The 19,418-nt window shown below is 36.6% G+C and overlaps 1 protein-coding gene across 1 annotated transcript; it reads right to left on the reverse strand.

Moving 5' to 3' along the window:
* Positions 1-263: 263 nt before the first annotated feature.
* LOC130939148 (deoxyhypusine hydroxylase-like) lies at positions 264-5,697 on the reverse strand. The gene is made up of 8 exons (XM_057867246.1): positions 5,151-5,697; positions 3,151-3,481; positions 2,844-2,977; positions 2,516-2,751; positions 2,292-2,430; positions 2,042-2,168; positions 805-923; positions 264-723 (listed from the first exon to the last, which is right to left on the reverse strand). Exons 2-8 carry the CDS (start codon positions 3,314-3,316, stop codon positions 691-693), a joined length of 954 nt encoding a protein of 317 aa, XP_057723229.1. The 5' UTR covers positions 3,317-3,481; positions 5,151-5,697; the 3' UTR covers positions 264-690.
* Positions 5,698-19,418: the final 13,721 nt, after the last annotated feature.

Raw genomic sequence — 19,418 nt, forward strand, 5'->3', positions numbered from 1 at the left:
AAAAATCTAATTTGAGCCAGTTAAAATAAAAAATGAAAAACACAATTAACATTGGAAACAAAAATGATTATCCCTAACAAAAACAGCCCAACGCTACCAAAAATTAGCCCAATAAGTAAATTATTATGATTCACTTTCATCACATGAAGAAGGGAATTACCTTAGTCACCAGAGCATAACCCTTTTTCTAATTGTGTACGTTCTCAATATTTGTAATTTAAATGTTCCAAAATAACGGGTTTCAGTTGTTCAATCTCTTTTTCCCTTTTATTTGTCAATTTGGATTTATAATTTCAATCATTTGAATATAAAGATTTTTTTTTAATGTTCAAAACATAGTTTAAGGTGTTTGAAGTACAAAATTTAAATCTCACCTCCCTCTCTGTCACAAATATATTTTTTTTCATTCTTTTTCATTTTGGTAATTTTGGTTTTGGTAGAGTCATTATAGTCTGCAGACTGCAGTGGCCAACGAGGAATGCTACCAAAGAGTGAAGCAGTGGTTCTGGCAATGGGGGTGTGGTGCTATGGTTCTAGTACAAAAGGAAGAAGAGATAGGTAAAATCAAAGTGTGTGAACTTGTAAATAAAAATAAATTTTCAAGAAATCAGCTAATTATTATCAGCTAAATGTTTTACGCCTTTTCTGTGTGTATCTCTTGAATCTCATGCATTTTCCTTCTTCTGTAATTCAATGCACAGTTGGAGTTCGAATGAAGAGGAACTGCCACAATGGGAGAAAAGCCATGTTAACAAAAATTAAAACAAAACTAGCGAATTCTATGGTAACTACTTTGGTGAATACCTCAAATGATTTTCCTGATCGCTCATATTCTAGCATGCTTAGTGCAACTTGACAGCTTTGAGAGACAAGAGGCTCCGGATCTGCTGTAAACTCCTCAAGAAGGGCTACACTTTGGTCATCTAAAGGGTATAATAGCAAAAGAACTTTGTTAGAAAAGTGTAAATGAGGGCATTTAAATGCTGAGCACAAGCCGAATTAGCAATAAACTAATATATGTCCAGTCGGTTAGCTTAAAAAAAAAACATCTTATTAAAGATAATGAGATAAATTAAGCTTCTCGAGTTAAGCCCAGTGTCATCTTGAAATTGACAGCTCGTACTAAAATAATCTCTGAGATCTCAATTACACCAATTAGGTCTAGATTAGAAAATGTGCCACCTTAGTTCCTAATGGCGTGATAAGTCACTTGATGGAAAAGGGACGAGGAAACAACATGGTACACTTTTGCCAATCTGAGGGACATAATTGATACAATTAGAATCTTAGGAACTATTTTAGTGCATGCGGCCAATCTGATGGACCACTTTGAGGCTTAACTAAGTTTCTCACAAGAGACTAAATTAAACTTGAGCTTAGTTTATACATAATATAGACTAGGGAACAACCATAAATTACCAGAAAAACTGTCAGAGAAAAAGTATATACTATTCATCTGTTTATTGTAGAATTTAATTAAGAGACTAGTGGCTAGAAAATCAACTGATAACAGAAAAATATCCCATCAATATTTCAAGAAGATAATAAAGGTTTTGACTTTTGGCTAGAAAATGTTTTACATTTCAAAGTGATTTCATGTAGTAACAGTAAGATGCTTCTCCAAAGTGAAGGAGATTATCTATATCTCTTCCAACTCGAACAAGTAACTTGTATGATATTTTAGTTTACATAAATGTCTCAAAAACTTGCAAATCACTTTGACTATAACTAGCAAGTATTGCCAGTTGAATGGTACAAGAAGCATTATTCAACCTGAATGAGAATGAGGTTACTTTTGACCAGTCACAACACAGATGGACAGAAGCATTAAAAAACTAGAATTTGCAATCTAAATTCACTTGGACTGCCACTATTTTCTCCTTGATTCTATATTAACATATAATTTCATACAGTATATGATATTATTGCACTTCTACTAGACATACATGGCATCACAAAGATCACACTCCTTTAACATATTGAATACCTTAGTGCGTAAAAGATATCACAACATTTAGTTTTTAATATTTGGTTTCAATACCTGCAATTGATCCAAGAGCTTCGGCAGCTTCATGTCTAACCATTGGGTGCTCATTCACATCTTTAAGTATGTTAGATAGAGCAGCTGAAGCAGCTTTGTCTTGCAACTGACCCAGAACATACGCAACCTAAAAAATTGCCAAAAATATAGGCATTTGCATTCAAAGTACAAAAGAATATTTGGGCATCTTCAAACAAAATAAAATTTACAGAAAAATAAAAACAAAGAAAAGAAAGTGTACTTATCAAACCTCATGACGTAGAAGAGCGCTTTTTGAACCCAATGAACCGATAATAGCAGCAACAGCTTCCTCTCCACCATCATTTCTAAGTGCAAAAAGAGCTGCATATCTCTCATACATCCCTTTTTCTTCATCCAGAAGTATTTCCCTGATTTGATTAAGACGGCTTAGCAAACCAACTATCTAATGTTTAGTTACACAAGGTTCTATCCATTAGCATGAACTGGACAAACCTCAGTTGTTGTACCGAGGTACAAGAAAATGTCGGTGCGGCTGGATCAACCGACTTAAAAGGTGAAATATCAGTTGTAGATGAATCATCACTATTTCCAGCATCCTTTACATGTCGAATACGTTCAAGAGCCAACTCACAAGTTTCGCGGACCTCCTGAGCCGGATCTAAATCCAAACTACTCTTCAGCAGGGGAATGTTACCGTATGAACCAATAGCACCAAGTGCTTCAGCTGCCTATGCAGTTACAACAAACACAATGCTCTTAAAACTGGAACAATTTGCAAAAACAAGAACAAGAACAAAGAGCAGGGCTTCGCGGAAACTACCTCATGGCGAACAATTGGATGCAAAGAATGGTCATTTAGAACTGCTGCCAAAGCTGGAATGGCTTCGGTTTCCTGCATTTGGCCCAATGCAAATGCAGCTTCATGTGCCAACAAATTTGATGAATCTCTCGTGGCTGCGAAGTAAAAGTAGCTCTAATCAAAACAGCGTCGACGTTTATACGCTACATTTATTATTGTAATTCCAAAACAAAATTGAAATTACTTTAATAAATAAATGAATAAAATCTATAACTTGCTGAAATGCAATAATAATAATAATAATAATAATAATAATAATAAGACAAACCAAGAATGAGGGCATCGCGAGGGGCGGGGCCTTTGAGGTTGCGAAGTGAGAAGAGGGCTCTGAAGCGGTCAGAGATGGGTTGTGTGGAATCCAGCAACAAGTTACAGAGGAACTTTTCGGTGTCCTTTGACGAAGTGAAAACAGCGTCGTTGGAGGAAGCCATCATGAATACAAAGGGAGTTTGATGCTTCTTGTTGTTCACTTGTTGAGTTGTTCTGTTGTGAATTTGATTCTCCGTCTACAGCTTCTCTTCCAAAGAGCAACGCCGAATCCAATTCTCGCAATAACAGTCACACACAGAAGACGCAGTACACTATCCGGGATACGCGCCCTAGGTAAATAAATAAATAATATAAATATAGCAAAAAATAAATTTTAAATTTTAATTTCTAGCATTTTAATGTTAATAAATAAAATTATCCTGTAATGTATATTTTGTTATTTTTTGTATTTTTATTTATTATATATTTTTCAATAATATTTTATTTTTTTGATTAATTAAAATATTATTAGACGTTAACTTTTGAAAAAGATTAAGAACATTCAAAGGGACTGTTTTGAAATTTTTAAAATTTCTCAGACTATTTTGAGATTTTTTAAATTCTTCGAGAACTGTTTTGCACTTCACTCTGGAGATTGCTTGGTTCAGCTCGCACACGTAGACATTTAACAACCACATATACGAGTTAACGTTCACGTCAGCTATCACCGTTAGTGACTAATGGAGAGAGACTGTATTGTCTAAATATTACTCTAAAATAAATAATTTTGATTAGATGAAACAAGTTCTATCATTTTACTAAATACAAAGGCACAACATTATCGCCATGCATATATTAAACTTTCGGCGTGTGTGGTTGGGAGATTTATAAGAGCATAACAAAGCACAAGCATTCAATTCATAGACCCCTTCTTGGTGCTTTGCTTTTCTATTTGAACCACTTCAAGACCATGTATGATCTACTATAAGTTGTTTAGAAAAAGGAAAATCTTCATTAGGACGTTGCGCTGCATGTTTAGCACGCACCTCCTCAAGCTTTAGCATTTCTTCTTTCTAGTAATAGAGACCCGTATTGTTTTCAGTTAGTTTTCTTTGTTTCTTTCTCATGTAACCAAAAAATTTATTGTCATTCAGTTAGTTAATTATCGCCAATGTTTTAAAACACAGTTTTGTTTTCGTAAGAACAAAACAATTCGTCAGTCGGAAAAAAAATCAAGTGATTTTGTGAATCTTCCTTCTTGCATACCTTGGAGGTGTACTCTATCCTGTCATGATGAAATCATTTCTCCTAGGAATTTAAACTAATAGAAAGATGTACATGAATGGTTATATATTTAACACACCTCTTCAAGCAAGAACTTCTTTTAAAAATACTATTTGCACGCCAAAATCAACCACCATATATTTTCTACTCTGGTGGCTGATTTTGGTATACACCTATCATAGTTGAACTTCTTTTGGATTTACTTAAATCTTTTGCATATATTTTTTCTTTTTATTGGTCTTATGCTGAAATTCTTTCTTTTGCATAGTTTTTATTATAGTGGATTATATCACTATTGTATTGAACAAATAAAAGCTCATGCTTCAGTATAATTTTAACAAAGATTAGATTGATTATATTGAACAAATAAAAGCATGATTTTAATAAAGATTAGCAATATTTTCAGCAGACAGCAGACTGATCCCAATTTTAACAAGAATTCAGCACAACTTTTCCAAATATTAACAAGGATTATCAAAGTTTCAACACAGCACAAAAAAACAAAACACCGCATAACCCAGCAACAGAGCAGAGTTAATCATTCAACAATTCAATCTGAGTAGCATTAGCATTAGAAGAATCCTAAACCTAAGAACAAAGAACCAAGAACGAAAAATTCAAAAAAGAAAACGAAAAAATCAATCTGAGTAGCACTAGCAGAATCCTAAACCTTCGTTCTCACTTCTGAACAAAGCATAAAAAAACGAATAACAAGCACTAGCAGTGAGCACTGACCTTCGATCTGTGCAGTCTGGGCAGAGTATGACGGAGAGCGGTTGAAGGCGACGGCGAGCAGCATGGCGAGCAGACGACGGCGAGCAGACAACAACCACTGTAATTCCTTCTTCTTCACTTCCCCACTGACGAGTCAGGAGTCAGGAGTCACGAGACAGCTTCCAAGGGCGGAGACCGAACAGACATATCGTACAGAAGACAATAGCGGCGGCGGAAGTTCAAGGTCGTCCTGCTCGGCGCAGCGACCGCAGAGTTCCACAACTAGGGCTCTGTGATACGGCTAGCAGAACGGATGGCAAAGAAAAAGGGATTCAATGGCTTGGGCGACGGAAGCGTGGCTGGGGAGGCGAAGACGACGGACACCGAGCTGACCTCGAGGAAGAAGCTTCGATTGGTGAGAGAGAACAGGGGTCGGAGACTTGGAGCACGAGGGAAGCTAGACGGACGGACGGACGGCGGACTGTGAGTGCGACGGACGATAGCAGTGTGCCACTGCTTTCAGCGGCGGTGATGGCTAGGGTTTTTTTTTTTTTTTTTTGTCTCTCAGTTTCTGTGATTTCTTTCTGAATGAATGAAAAAAAAGGGAAAAAGACTGAGGGGGCTGGGAGAAGAAACGAATTAGGAATCTCTGAATCTGACCCTTTCGTGTAAACCGACCGGACGGTTCTCTAGCAATTTTTAGAGCAGCGGTTTCTCAGCATGAACTGAAGTCATCGAACCGCAAAATCTTCCGATTTTCAGTCAGACCGGTCAATCCGATCCGATCGATTTTCAAAACCATGAGAAAATAAAAGTAAAGTTTGAGAAGGACGAAAGAATAAAATACCAAGGTACTAAAATTTTATTTAATAAAAAACACTAATACAATGAACTGAAGTCCACCCATGAAATTACACATAGCACCCACGAAAATAGTAAAATACAACTATATATAGCAAAGTAGTTTTACAAGAAACCATCATCATGTAAACACTACTCTACAATTTATTTTATTCTAGATAAGAGGTGGATCACTATTCTTCAAACTGTAAACACAGTCAAACATAAAAATATGTCGATAAGGGGAGGATAACTATTTGAAAGGTACTTAATTATGCAGATAGAAAAATGATGGTGTATTGATGAAATAATAATTATAAGGAAATTGGGTGAATAAATTATCATTTGTATTTATAAAAGATATAAATGCTGATAAATGTATCCATATAAGAATAAAATGACAATTATAACCATAGAGGATGGCTTCCGTTCCATGGGTACAATTATCGTTTTATTCTTATATGAATACATTTGTCAACATCTATATATTTTATGGGTACAAATGATAATTTATTCGAAATTGGAGTTATATGAGTTTGTAGTATTATTTAAAGGTAAAATAAACCAATAAAACAGTGATATGAACTAAGAAAAGAAAGTGAAGTAGAAACGCAGCAATGCTCGTCGTGCATGAGGACCTGGACGAAGAGAAGAATTAATTAGAATAGATACAAGGAATTCGACGTAACCAGATGAGGGAGAAACAGAATGATAGAATGACACTATACCAGGTTCAAGTTAGCTTGCATAATCCTTCCATTTGGTATTTATGATGTGTCCTCTCATACTTCTATGCACGTCTGAAGGAGGTGGGTCATCAGCCACATATCTCTGCTCTATAACTAACTTTTCCTTAGTAAAATTGTTTGCTAATAGTGTTCACTCCCATCTAATTCTGTTATTCTCTTTCTTACATTACCCTCTCCATTTAGATCAACCGTGTTCTCAAGGTTGAGAGTAGGGTATAGTTTAGTTACGTCTGCAACTGGTTCTCAGGATGTTTCTGCAATGTCTCCAATACCCCACTGCACATGGACCTGTTGTTCTGGTTTTTCATGTTTGAGAATGGTGCGAACTCCCAAAACTCGAGAATGCTCAAGTATAGGACCATTGGCACTAGTCTGTAGAGGAAATGGCAAGTACTGATCAGTGTTATCCCCGTGGAATCTTTTTAACACTGAATTGTGGAACACATTATGAATCTTGGCTTCTAGAGGAAGTTCGAGTCTATAAGCCACCGAGCTTAGTTTCTTGACAATGCGAAATGGTCCAAAGTATCTCATTCCCAACTTCTTATTTTTCCTCAAAGCTACTAAGTGTTGGCAGTAAGGCTGTAAACGAACCAGTACCATATCATTCTCTTCAAATCAGTATCCCAACGATTTTTATCAGCAAACATCTTCATATATTGTTAAGCACGATTGAGGTTAGCCATAAGCTGTTCAAGCAGCGTGTCCCGATTGGTTAGCAACTCTTGCAATGACGATTCGTCAGCATCAGAGAGCTCATATCTAATGAGATTTAGGGGGGAGGCACGACCATATAGAGCCATGTAAGGAGACATTTTGATGCTTCTGTGATGAGAAGTGTTATACCAATACTGGGCCCAAGGTAGCATATTGAACCATAACCTGTGATTCTCGAAATAGAAGCAACGAAGATACATCTCTCCAATGTCTTGTTCATGACTTTACTTTACCCGTCCGTTTGTGGGTGGTATGCTGAGCTCATGGATAAAGTAGTGCCTTGCAACTTAAATAATCTCTTCCAAAAGTGACTCATAAAGATCCAGTCCTTATCTGAGACAATGGAGCTAGGAAAGCCATGGAGTTTGACAATATTCCTGATGAATACATCTGCCACTGAACGGCTGTCAAAGTCATGTTTCAAGGGTATAAAATGAGCAAATTTTGTCAATCTATCAATGACCACCATAATGACCGTGTACCCATGAGACTGTGGAAGAGCAGTGATAAAATCCATGCAGATAGCCTCCCACACCTCTGATGGTATTGGGAGAGGTTGGAGCAACCCTGCAGGTAGTCAAGCCTCTGTTTTGGTGCGCTGGCAATTAGAGCAGGAAAGAACATAAGCTCCTATATCTCTTTGTACATTTGGCCAATAAAAGGCAGAACAAATCCGTTCCACAGTCTTGGCAATGCCGGAATGACCCCCAATCATGCCTGGTATTCGTGCAAAATTGCTTGCATCAATGAACTCCCTTTTGGAACCACCAACCTATTCCTCCATAATGGCACTCCATTCTAAACAAAATAGTTGGGGTCCTTAGGTGAGCCTTTCTCACAATTCTCCCAAAGCTCCTTCAGTTCGTTGTCATCCTCAATTTTGCTCATCAATGTATTGAACCATTCCAGTTTCAGGCAAGACCAAGCAACCATGAAGCTGCGTGAAAGGGCATCAGCAGCAGTGTTTTTCTTACCAGGTTTATATTGAATCTCAAAGTCATACCCTATGAGCTTGTGTATCCAGTTTTGGTGGTCAGGGGTATGCAAGGTCTGATCTCCCAGAGTCTTTAAGTTTTGCTGATCTGTACGTATAATGAATTTTTTCCCAATAAGTAATGGCGGAACTTGGCTACTGCTTCAGTCACCGCATAAAATTCTTGGGCATAAGCTGAATGACGTTGTTTGTTAGTAGATAATTTCTTAGAAAAGAAGGCGATTGGGGTGTTTATCTTGCAAAAGTACTGCTCCAATTCCCGTACTAGAAGTATCAGTTTCCACTATAAAAGTTTGATCAAAGTTGGAAAGAGCTAAAACTGGTTCGAAAGTAATTGCCTTTTTCAATGACTCAAAGGCATGAGCAGCAACTGAGCTCCATTGGAATGCATCTTGTTTCAATAATATGTGAGAGGAGATGCAAGAGAAGCATAGCGTTTGATGAAGTGCCTATAGTAACCTGTCAACCCAAGAAACCCCCGAGGTTGTTTGAGGTTCTCAAGTGTCGGCCAAGCTATTACGGCCTAAACTTTATCCTTCTCCATGTGGAAACCCTTTCAGTGATGGTGTAACCTAGATAGTCAATTTCGGACACAGCAAACAAGCATTTTAACATCTTGGCAAATAAGGATTCGTTCTATAATGATTGCAACATGATCTCCAAATGTTCTAAGTGCTGAGAAGTGGAAGGGCTGTAGACCAATATGTCATTGAAGAACATAAGGACAAACTTTCTTAAGAATGGCTGAAAGATATCATGCATAAGATGTTGGAAGGTGGTTGGTGCATTTGTTAATCCAAATGGCCTTACTAGCCATTCGTAATGTCCTTGATGTGTGCAAAATGCGGTCTTGTATATATCTTCTGGCTTCACCAAAATCTGGTGATAACCTAATCTGAGATCCAACTTTGAGAAAATTTTTGTTCCAAATAACTCGTCAAGAAGCTCATCCACTGTGGGAATGGAAAATCGATTCTTGACTGTAATATTATTCAAAGCACAGTAGTCAGTACAGAATCTCCAAGAGCCATCCTTTTTTTTTTTACCAAAAGGATTGGCGATGAGAAGGGCCTATGGCTTGGCTGAATGATGCCATCCTTAAGCATCTCTTGAATCATGCAGTCAATTTGAGTCTTTTGGTGGTGAGGGTATCGGTACGGTCTAACTCAAATTACTGCTGCTCCCTCTACCAAGGGAATAGAGTGATCATGCAATCTTTGTGGGGGGAAGCCCTATAAGCTGCTGAAACACTATTTGATACTTCTGGAGGAGTTCAGCAAAAATAGGCTCCATGGTTGGAGAAAACAGCAGGGGAATGACTGTATTCTGTGCAGGTTGTTGAACTTCTATTGTGAAGACTTCCTCAATTGCATCAGTGTTGAGAAGACGTCGAATGTGGTGATACTGAGCTTGCTCCGGGGTGGAATTCTTCTCCCCATGCACTGTAATAAACTCACCATTATGAAGGAATCGAAGAAAAGCATCTTTATAGTCCACAATGTGCATTTTCAGTTGCTTGAGCCAATGGGAACCAATCACCAAGTCACCTCCAACAACATGCAGCACAAAGACATGTGGAATAGTGGCTTTGCACCCGCTCATTGTGACTTCAAGAGAAGGAATATAACTCTCAACATCCATGATGCCAAAATTTTCCTCTATCACCCTCACACTAGGGGCAGGCTGCACTAGGATGTTCAAGAATTTGGCTATTCAAGGCTGGAGGAAACTATCAGAGCTGCTTCCATCCAATAGAGCCCGAACCTCTAATTCTTGAAAGAGAGCCCTGATTCGGATAGTGGATGAACCAGAGGTACCATGCATGGCATTGTCGGATAGGTGATAGTCAGTTACTTATTGCTCAAGGGTATGGAGTAAAGGATCTACTACCTCTTCAATCGTAGCTTACTGCTCCACATCCGGGGCTTCCTCTTCTTCAAGCTAAAATAACATGAAGTGCCAATTTGGGCATTTATAGAGAGTTGTGTACTTCTCATCGCACCAATAACACAAATCGGTAGTAGATCTTTTACTCCAGATGAGAAGTACACGACTCTCCGTAAATGCCCACATCGGAGGCTTAGAGAGACTTGAATTACAGATCCATTGCTTCCTTCAATCGAGCTCGTTCAAATCTGTTCTCCTTTATCATCGACTCCATTATCTGAAACAGCTTCTTGACATCGGCCTCCAAACTCTTCATTCTGGTGTTGTCTGCTAATCTGCCATGCCAATGAAAGCACCAAATGGAAGGTACTTAATAATGCAAATGGAAAATGACGTTGTATTGATGGTTCAGAATAATAATTACAAGGAAATTAGAGCTATATGAGTTTGTAGTATTACTTGAAGACAAAATAAACTAATAAAACAGTGGTATGAACTAAGAAAAGAAAGTGAAGCAGAAACGCAGCAATGCTCGTCGTGCATGAGGACCTCGACGAAGAGAAGAATTAATTAGAACAGATACAAGGAATTTGATGTAACCAGAAGATGGAAGAATAGAATGATAAAATGGCACTATACCAGGCTCAAGCTACTCTGTATAATCCTTCTATTTGGTATTTATGATGCGTTCTCTCATGCTTCTATGCACGTCTGAAGGAGGTGGGTCAGCAACCACGTCTCTCTGCTCTGTAACTAACTTTCCCTTAATAAAATTGCTTGTATTAGAGTGCTCACTCCCATCCAATTCTGTTATTCTCTTTCTTACACTATTCTTCAAACTTTAAACATAATCAAACAAAATATTTGGGTGAGGGAGAAATCATTTTTCTTCAAACTTTCAACACAATAAAAAATAATAACTAAACTTTAGCAGTTCCAGCTTTGATAACTTTCCAATATCTCGAGAAAGTTCCAAAAGCTTGTGACAATTTGTAATATTGATATTCTTTAATGGGGTAATATCACACAACTTGTTAGGCAATTTAATATCTTTTGTAGTAGTCAATGTTCAATTCCACTGCATTTCGAAATGCTTCCAAAATTGGGATGCTGTATAAAATTTAAGCATGATTTGGTTCAAATTATATAAATTAATCGGATGAATTTGGTTTGATAATTATAATGTGGACAATTAGATTTATTGTTGTTGTCATAATAAATCGATTTTATTCTAATTTATTAAAATATAAATTATTAACCAATTTAATAAACACATCCAATAGTAATGTGACATATATAAACATTTTTAAAAGAAGATATTTTTAATGTCTTTATCAACGTGTGTGTATATATATATATATATATATATATATATAGTGAGCAATAATTTTCGTATCAATTATATAATGTCCATCAATCCCGCTAGGAAATCAACAGGGGTCTAGCCAACAACAAGTTAATAAGTGTTTTTGAATTGCACTCTATACTAATCAATTGTCATTAATTATGATTATTTAAATTTTATTTTTTAAAAGATACAAAATTAATGATTATTAATTATCTCTTCTTACTCTAATTCACCTTTTAAAATTTATTATGCAAATCCTAATTCTTCTTTCCAAAAAGTAACTTCGAAATTCCAAAAAAAAATACCAAAAACATAAGATAAAGAATCATCTAAATCCTAAAAAAACATACAAAACATAGAAAAAATAATCATCTAAAACTAATAAAAAGAATCATCAAAATCTTAAGAAAAAAAATATACAAAACATAAGAAAAGGAATCATGCAAAACTAATAAAAAGAATTATCCGAAATTTAGGATAAAGAAACACAAACAACTACTTAAAAAGAATCATTCAAAACCAAATAGGAGGAGGAGGAGAAGAGCCGTAGGGTGGCCTGCGACGACGTCATGGACTGCGTTGCGTGGACGGTGGGGGACTCGCGGTGGCGCATTGAGAAGAGGAAGCCACAGAGGCCGCGCATCGCGAGTGAAGGAGTCACCATGGATCGGAGTAGTTAATCGCGTGTTGCGAATGGGGCCTGGCGGTGGTTACGTTGCAACGGATGGAGAACCGTAGAGTGTAGATTTTGCACTGTCTGACACGGCAGATGGAGGCCGCGATGGTGTTCGGTGGTACAGATGCGTCAGAATTATGATCCCACAACGGTGAATGCGACTATGTCCAACGGAAAAGGACGGTGGCGGGACGCTAGGAAGAGGCTGCAAGGTCTGATCTCCCAGAGTCTTTAAGCTTTACTGATCTGTACGTATAATGATTTTCTTCCCCAATAAGTAATGGCGAAACTTGGCTATTGCTTCAGTCACCGCATAGAATTCCTGGGCATAAGCTAACTAACGTTGTTTGTTAGTAGATAATTTCTTAAAAAAGAAGGCGATGGGGTGTTTATCTTGCAAAATTACTGCTCCAATTCTCGTACTAGAAGCGTCAGTTTCCACTATAAAATTTTGATCAAAGTTGGGAAGTGCTAAAACTGGTTCGGAAGTAATTGCCTTCTTCAATGACTCGAATGCATGAGCAGCAACTGAGCTCCACTGGAATACATCTTGCTTCAATAAATCCGTGAGAGGAGATGCAAGAGAAGCATAACGTTTGATAAAGTGCCTATAGTAACCTGTCAACCCAAGAAATCCCCAAAGTTGTTTGAGGTTTTCAGGTGTCGGCCAAGCTATTATAGCCTGAACTTTATCCTTCTCCATGTGGACACCCTTCTCAATGATGGTGTAACCCAGATAGTCAATTTCGAACACAGCAAACAAGCATTTTGACATCTTGACAAATAAGGATTCTTTCTGTAATGTTTGCAATATGATCTCCAAATGTTCTAAGTGCTGAGAAGTGGAAGGGTTGTAGATCAATATGTCATCGAAGAACACAAGGACACACTTTCTTAAGAATGGCTGAAAGATATCGTTCATAAGATGTTGGAAGGTGGTTGATGCATTTGTTAATCCAAATAGCATTACTAGCCATTCGTAATGTCCTTGATGTGTGCAAAATGTGGTCTTGTATCTATCCTTCGGCTTCACCAAAATCTGGTGATAACCTGATCTGAGATCCAACTTTAAGAAAAATTTTGCTCCAAATAACTCATCAAGAAGTTCATCCACTGTGGGAATGGGAAATCGATCCTTGACTGTAATCAAAATTCAAAGCATAGTAGTCAGTATAGAATCTCCAAGAGCCATCCTTTTTTTTTTACCAAAAGGATTAGTGATGAGAAGGGTCGCTTGGCTAAATGATGTCATCCTTAACATCTCTTGAATCATGCACTCAATTTGAGTCTTATGGTGGTGAGGGTATCGATACGGACTAACCCAAATTGGTGCTGCCCCCTCTACCAAGAGAATAGAGTGATCATGCAATCTTTGTAGGGGAAGCCCTGTAGGTTGCTAAAACACTATTTGATACTTTTGGAGGAGTTTAGCAAAAATAGGCTCCATCGTAGGAGAAAACGGCAAGGGAGTGACTGGATTTTGTGCAGGTTCTTCTATTGTGAAGACTTTCTCAATTGCATCAGTGTTGAAAAGACGTCGAATGTGGTGATACTGAGCTTGCTCTGGGGTGGAGTTCTTCTCACCATGCACTGTAACAAACTCACCATTATGAAGAAAATGAAGAAAAGCATCTTTATAGTCCACAATGTGCATTTTCAGTTGCTTGAGCCAAGGGGAACCAATCACCAAGTCACCTCCAGCAACATGCAACACAAAGACATATGGAATAATGGCTTTGCACCCGCTCATTATGACCTCTAGAGAAGGAATATAACCCTCAACATCCATGATGCCAAAATTTTCCACTATCACCCTCACACCAGGGGCAGGCTGTACTGGAATGTTCAAGAATTTGGCTATTCGAGGCTGGGAGAAACTATCAGACTGCTTCCATCCAATAAAGCCTAAACCTCTAATCCTTGAAAGAGAGTCCTGATTCAGATAGTGGACAAACCAGAGGTACCATGCATGGCATTGTAGGATAGGTGATGGTCAGTTACTTGTTGCTCAAGAGTCTGGAGTAAAGGATCTACTACCTCTTCAATCGCAGCTTACTGTTCCACATCCGGGGCTTCCTCTTCTTTAAGCCGAAATAACATGAAGTGCCGATTTGGACATTTATGGAGAGCCGTGTACTTCTTATCACACCAATAACACAAGCATTTGGCTCTCTTAGCCTGAATATTTGCCGAGGATAACTTGCTAATCAGATTTCGTGGAGAAGAAGCGAATGATCATTAGGATGGTGCTGGCAGTAATGGAGGTGAGCCTGTACGTAGAAAACACTTAGGTTGAGTTAAAGCTAGGGTCTGAGGGTTAACAGAGTGGAACGAGGCTAGCGCCATAATGGCACTCGGATTGGGGGAGAACTTGTCCTCATATAAACGGGGGACATTACGCCTTGACCTCGCGCCTAATGTCCTGTTGTAACCCACTTATGAAACAATCCCTCAAGGCGTCTGAGGGATCAATGTGGGATCTGTTAGGAATGCCACAAATTCTGCATAATAATCAGAAACCGACCCTTGCTGTTGGGGTTTGAAAATAAGTTCTCTCGGCGATTCGAACAACAAAGGACCAAACTCAATTTCAATTGATCTCTTCAATTGGGTCCAAGAATGAAAGGGGGATGTACACTGCGTCATCTGAAACCAAGGGATGGCCATACCCGACATGTGCATCGCAGCGAGACCTACTTGTTCCTCCTCAGGAACCCGGAAGAACTCAAAATATTGATCAACAGAAAAAATCCAAGCTAAGGCATCAGATCCATCAAATTTAGCCAAGTCGCAGTTTATCTTCCTGGGTTGCATAGTTCCACGCCAAGAATGATCCCCCTCCGAAGTTTGCACCATGGTGAGAACCCAAAACAACCAATCGAGCCTGAGATGACTCATTAGCGATTTGGGAAATGGAGGCTTGGAGAGACTTGAATTTCAGATCCGTTGTTTCCTTCAATCGATCTCGCTCAGATCTATTCTCCTCCATTATTTGAAACAGCTTCTTGACATCGGCCTCCAAACCCTTCATTCTGGTTGCCATGCCAATGAAAGCACCAAATGGAAGTATTTAATAATGCAGATGGAAAAATTATGTTGTATTGATGATTCAGAATAATAATTACAAGGAAATTACAACTATATGAGTTTGTAGTATTACTTGAAGACAAAATAAACTAATGAAACAGTGGTATGAACTAAGAAAAGAAAGTGAAGCAAAAACGTAGCGATGCTTTTATGCATGAGGATCTGAACGAAGAGAATAATTAATTAGAACAGATACAAGAAATTTGATGTAAACAGAAGAGGGAGGAACAAAATGATAAAATGGCACTATACCAGCCTCAAGCTGCCCTGCATAATCTTTCTATTTGGTATTTATGATGCGTCCTCTCATGCTTCTATGCACGTCTAAAGGAGGTGGGTCAGCAGTTACATGTCTCTGTTTTGTAACAAACTTCCCCTTAGTAAAATTACTTACATTAGAGTGCTCACTCCCATCCAATTCTGTTATTCTCTTTCTTACACTATTCTTCAAACTTTAAACATAATCAAACAAAATATTTGGGTGAGGGGGAGATCATTTTTCTTCAAACTTTTAACACGATAAAAACAACAACTAAGCCTTAGCAATTCCAGCTTTGATAACTTTCCAATATCTCGAGGAAGTGCAGAAAGCTTGTGACAATTTGTAATACTGATATTCTTTAGTGAGGTAATATCACACAACTCATTAGGCAATTTAACCATATCTTTGTAGTAGTCAATGTTCAATTCCACTAGATTTGAAAATACTTTCGAAATTGGGATGCTGCTATTTATAAAATTTAAGCATGATTCGGTTTAAATTATGTAAATCGATCAAATTAAATTCAGTCTGATAATTATAATGTGGATAATTAGATTTATTGTTGTTGTTATAATAAATCGATTTTATTCTAATTTATTAAAATATAAATTATTAACCGGTTTAATAAATACATCTAATAATAATGTAATATATATAAACATTTTAAAATACATATATATATATATATATATATATATATAGCTTGAATGAAAGTGAGCAATAATTTTCGTATCAATTGATATGATGCCCATCAATTATTTTATTGCCCTCCGTAAATTGACTGTTCGGCCCAGTTTCATTTTCATGGAATGCTTCCTAATTGCACCAAGACACACCAATCAAGAAAGGAAAATTCTACTGTGCTGAATGCAATATTCTTCCGCGCATGCTGATGAAACGTGGGGTGGCTGTGGTTGGAACGCGTGTCCAAAAAGAAGGACTGGCATTCTCGAACTGATGGTTGCTGATGCCAAGAAAAGTCATGTGGGTCCCGCAGTTGGCAGGGTTTGTGGAAGTTGTCCAATGTTAACAAAAGATTAACTGATGATAATAAATGAAGTTAATGTTTATAAAGCTGGTGTAATTAATAATAAATTTTTTTGAATGGGCCGGCCCATTAAATAATTACCTGGATGGGCCATTGATAATGAAGATGCAGATTGGGTGGTCTGGGCAGAATGATAATATTTTAAGAAGAATAAGGAAGATGATTGGTTGGGCTGTGATGAAAAGCTCCAATAGTGTGGAGGGAAAAAAAAGGATTGGGCATATAGGTATAGGAAAAGGATGCCTCATTACCTATAACATTTGAGTCTAGTGTTAGATGGTTTTAAATGCCAAGTTTTCTAAATAATTGAGTCCGGTGTTTAGAATGGTTAATATACTTCCCTATATGCCAAATTATTTATGTCCTAAAATGTTTAGATCAGTTTAATGGGTTAAATTTGTCTGTTAACGTTATGTTTAACCAAAGATTAAGTGATTTTACAGTTAGTTAGTTCATGGTGGTTTTTAATAAGGAAGGATTAAAAAAAAGATGTTAGGTATAAACAGTATCCTAAAATTCAAATAGTTGAATGAGATTTAAAAAAAGGAGTCATAAAAAAAGTCGTTTCGAATATTGTAAATAATAAAAAAAAATTCGAATTAGTATTTGCGGACTTGTAAAAAATATAATAATAAAATGAATATTTAATATCTCAATAATACAATAGGAGGAGAAAACAATTAGAAATAAATTTTGTAGTCATGTTACACTAGTTGTCATTTTCGTAAATTTAGTTAATCATTTGAGATTTATTTGATATATTTGATATATGTTATATCAATAAATGTAGTTACAATAAATTATTTATGTGTTTTAAAAATTCGTATTATATTGTGTAGGGCCGATCACAATATTAAACTAACTGGTAGCAGAAAGTACATAAATGTAACAAATCATAAAACGCAACAGGGATGACCCGAAAGCATGTTTTTACGTAATTCGAGTCAGAGGAATTTAGTTGATTTCAAGAGTCCGTTGATTACAATGGTCAGTGCGGTTGAAAATCCACGAGGCCTATGGACGATCGTGAATCCGTTGTCGATTGCGCATGTTCGTGCCATCAATGAATTATATAATAAGTCATGAAGAACTTTTAAATCGATACTACAGTTAAGGTTAATGATAGAAACATCGGTGGATATTGTAGGTAGGATTCGATTACGAAGTTGTTGCTAAATTAAGTATTTTGAAATAATGACTAAATTTTATTAGGTATGATTATTATTATGAATATAATGAAATATGCATTAATAAAGAAATCAAATATTTTTGTTGATAAGAATATAATTTTTTTAAGATTATGTAATATTTATTAATAGTATATTTGAAAAGATACATATGGTATATAATAGTATAATGAATATAAATTAATGAGTTAGTAAGTAATAAATTTCTTGTTGTAATAGTAAAATAAGATTCAAAGTGTGTTTTTATGAAAAAAGACTGAAATTTTATATTTTTATTCAGTAATAACTGCATTATAATTTGTTGAGTAAAATAGTTTAAAATTTGAGTATTTTAAAAAAATATTGGTGAAGAAGAATAGCTATTCACGACATGACCTAAACCTTTGTTAATTATGTCAGATTAAGACTTTACACACTATTAAAAATCGCTAGATCTGAAAATAGACATGAAACAAATACAACCGGACTAATACAATATTAGTAGAACCTTTTAAAGACATATTTTGTTTTCTTGTAACAAGGTGGTCATTGTCATCAACAGCACCCTAATTCATATCCGTTTCCAGCAACGTTATACCTGTATATCAACAAAGAACAGTAACTTAGTAGACCAATGGCGGGTATTTAGGAAAAAAGTTTTAGTTATGTCGATATTCCGACGATGAAAATATTTAGTGTGGTTGGATTTCCGCGAGCTAACGGTCGATTGTGAATCCGTCATAGGTTGCAAAGTGTTTAGGGTATCTTCTTATTTGAACTTACGGATAGACCGAATGTAGTTGATAAAAGGCTCCAGGGTTAGTAAAAAGTTAAACAGTAATTCGACGGTAGACTCCGTAACTATTTTCACTGACACATAGTTATTTTCTCATAATTTATCATTTTATGGCAACAGGTTTTATAATTTACATTTTCGAATGTAGTTTATAAGGTATGAAATTGACCGAAATCAAATATTTAAAAGTTTATAATGGTAAAAAAATAGTAATTTTATTCATTTTAATTATTAAAATTAATTAAGTGAGACCATATTAGGGAATCAAAAAAGTTTCTCCTAGTGAAAAAGACAACATTGCTTTGAGAATCTATTTACTGTTTATGATGCAAAGATTAATGTGAAATTAACTTTTATACGCCAATTAGAAAAATTAAGTACTATATTTTTTAGGTTAATGGTCAAATTTTTTTGTATTGATATCGGTTAAATATAAGGTACCTATTTTAGAGAGTTCGATGTTAGTTTTCGCTTTTGTTTTGAGCCAAAATGTATATTGGGAGTCACCAATGAGAATTAGGTATGGATATAGTTTTTGTTTGGACAATGCTATGGTGCTGAAACTAATATTTTTCAACAGGTGCTGAAATGAGCTGGGCACGCTCGCATGTTGCTGTTGGTGTGACAGGGGAAGCTGTTGGTGTAACAAGGAGAAATCAAGAAGTAAGTGGAAACAGTAAAATACAGTAATTGGTCAGGATGGTGTCGGATAATTAAAC

The sequence above is a fragment of the Arachis stenosperma genome, chromosome 7, assembly GCF_014773155.1.
Source record: "Arachis stenosperma cultivar V10309 chromosome 7, arast.V10309.gnm1.PFL2, whole genome shotgun sequence".
NCBI classification, from domain to species: Eukaryota; Viridiplantae; Streptophyta; class Magnoliopsida; order Fabales; family Fabaceae; genus Arachis; species Arachis stenosperma.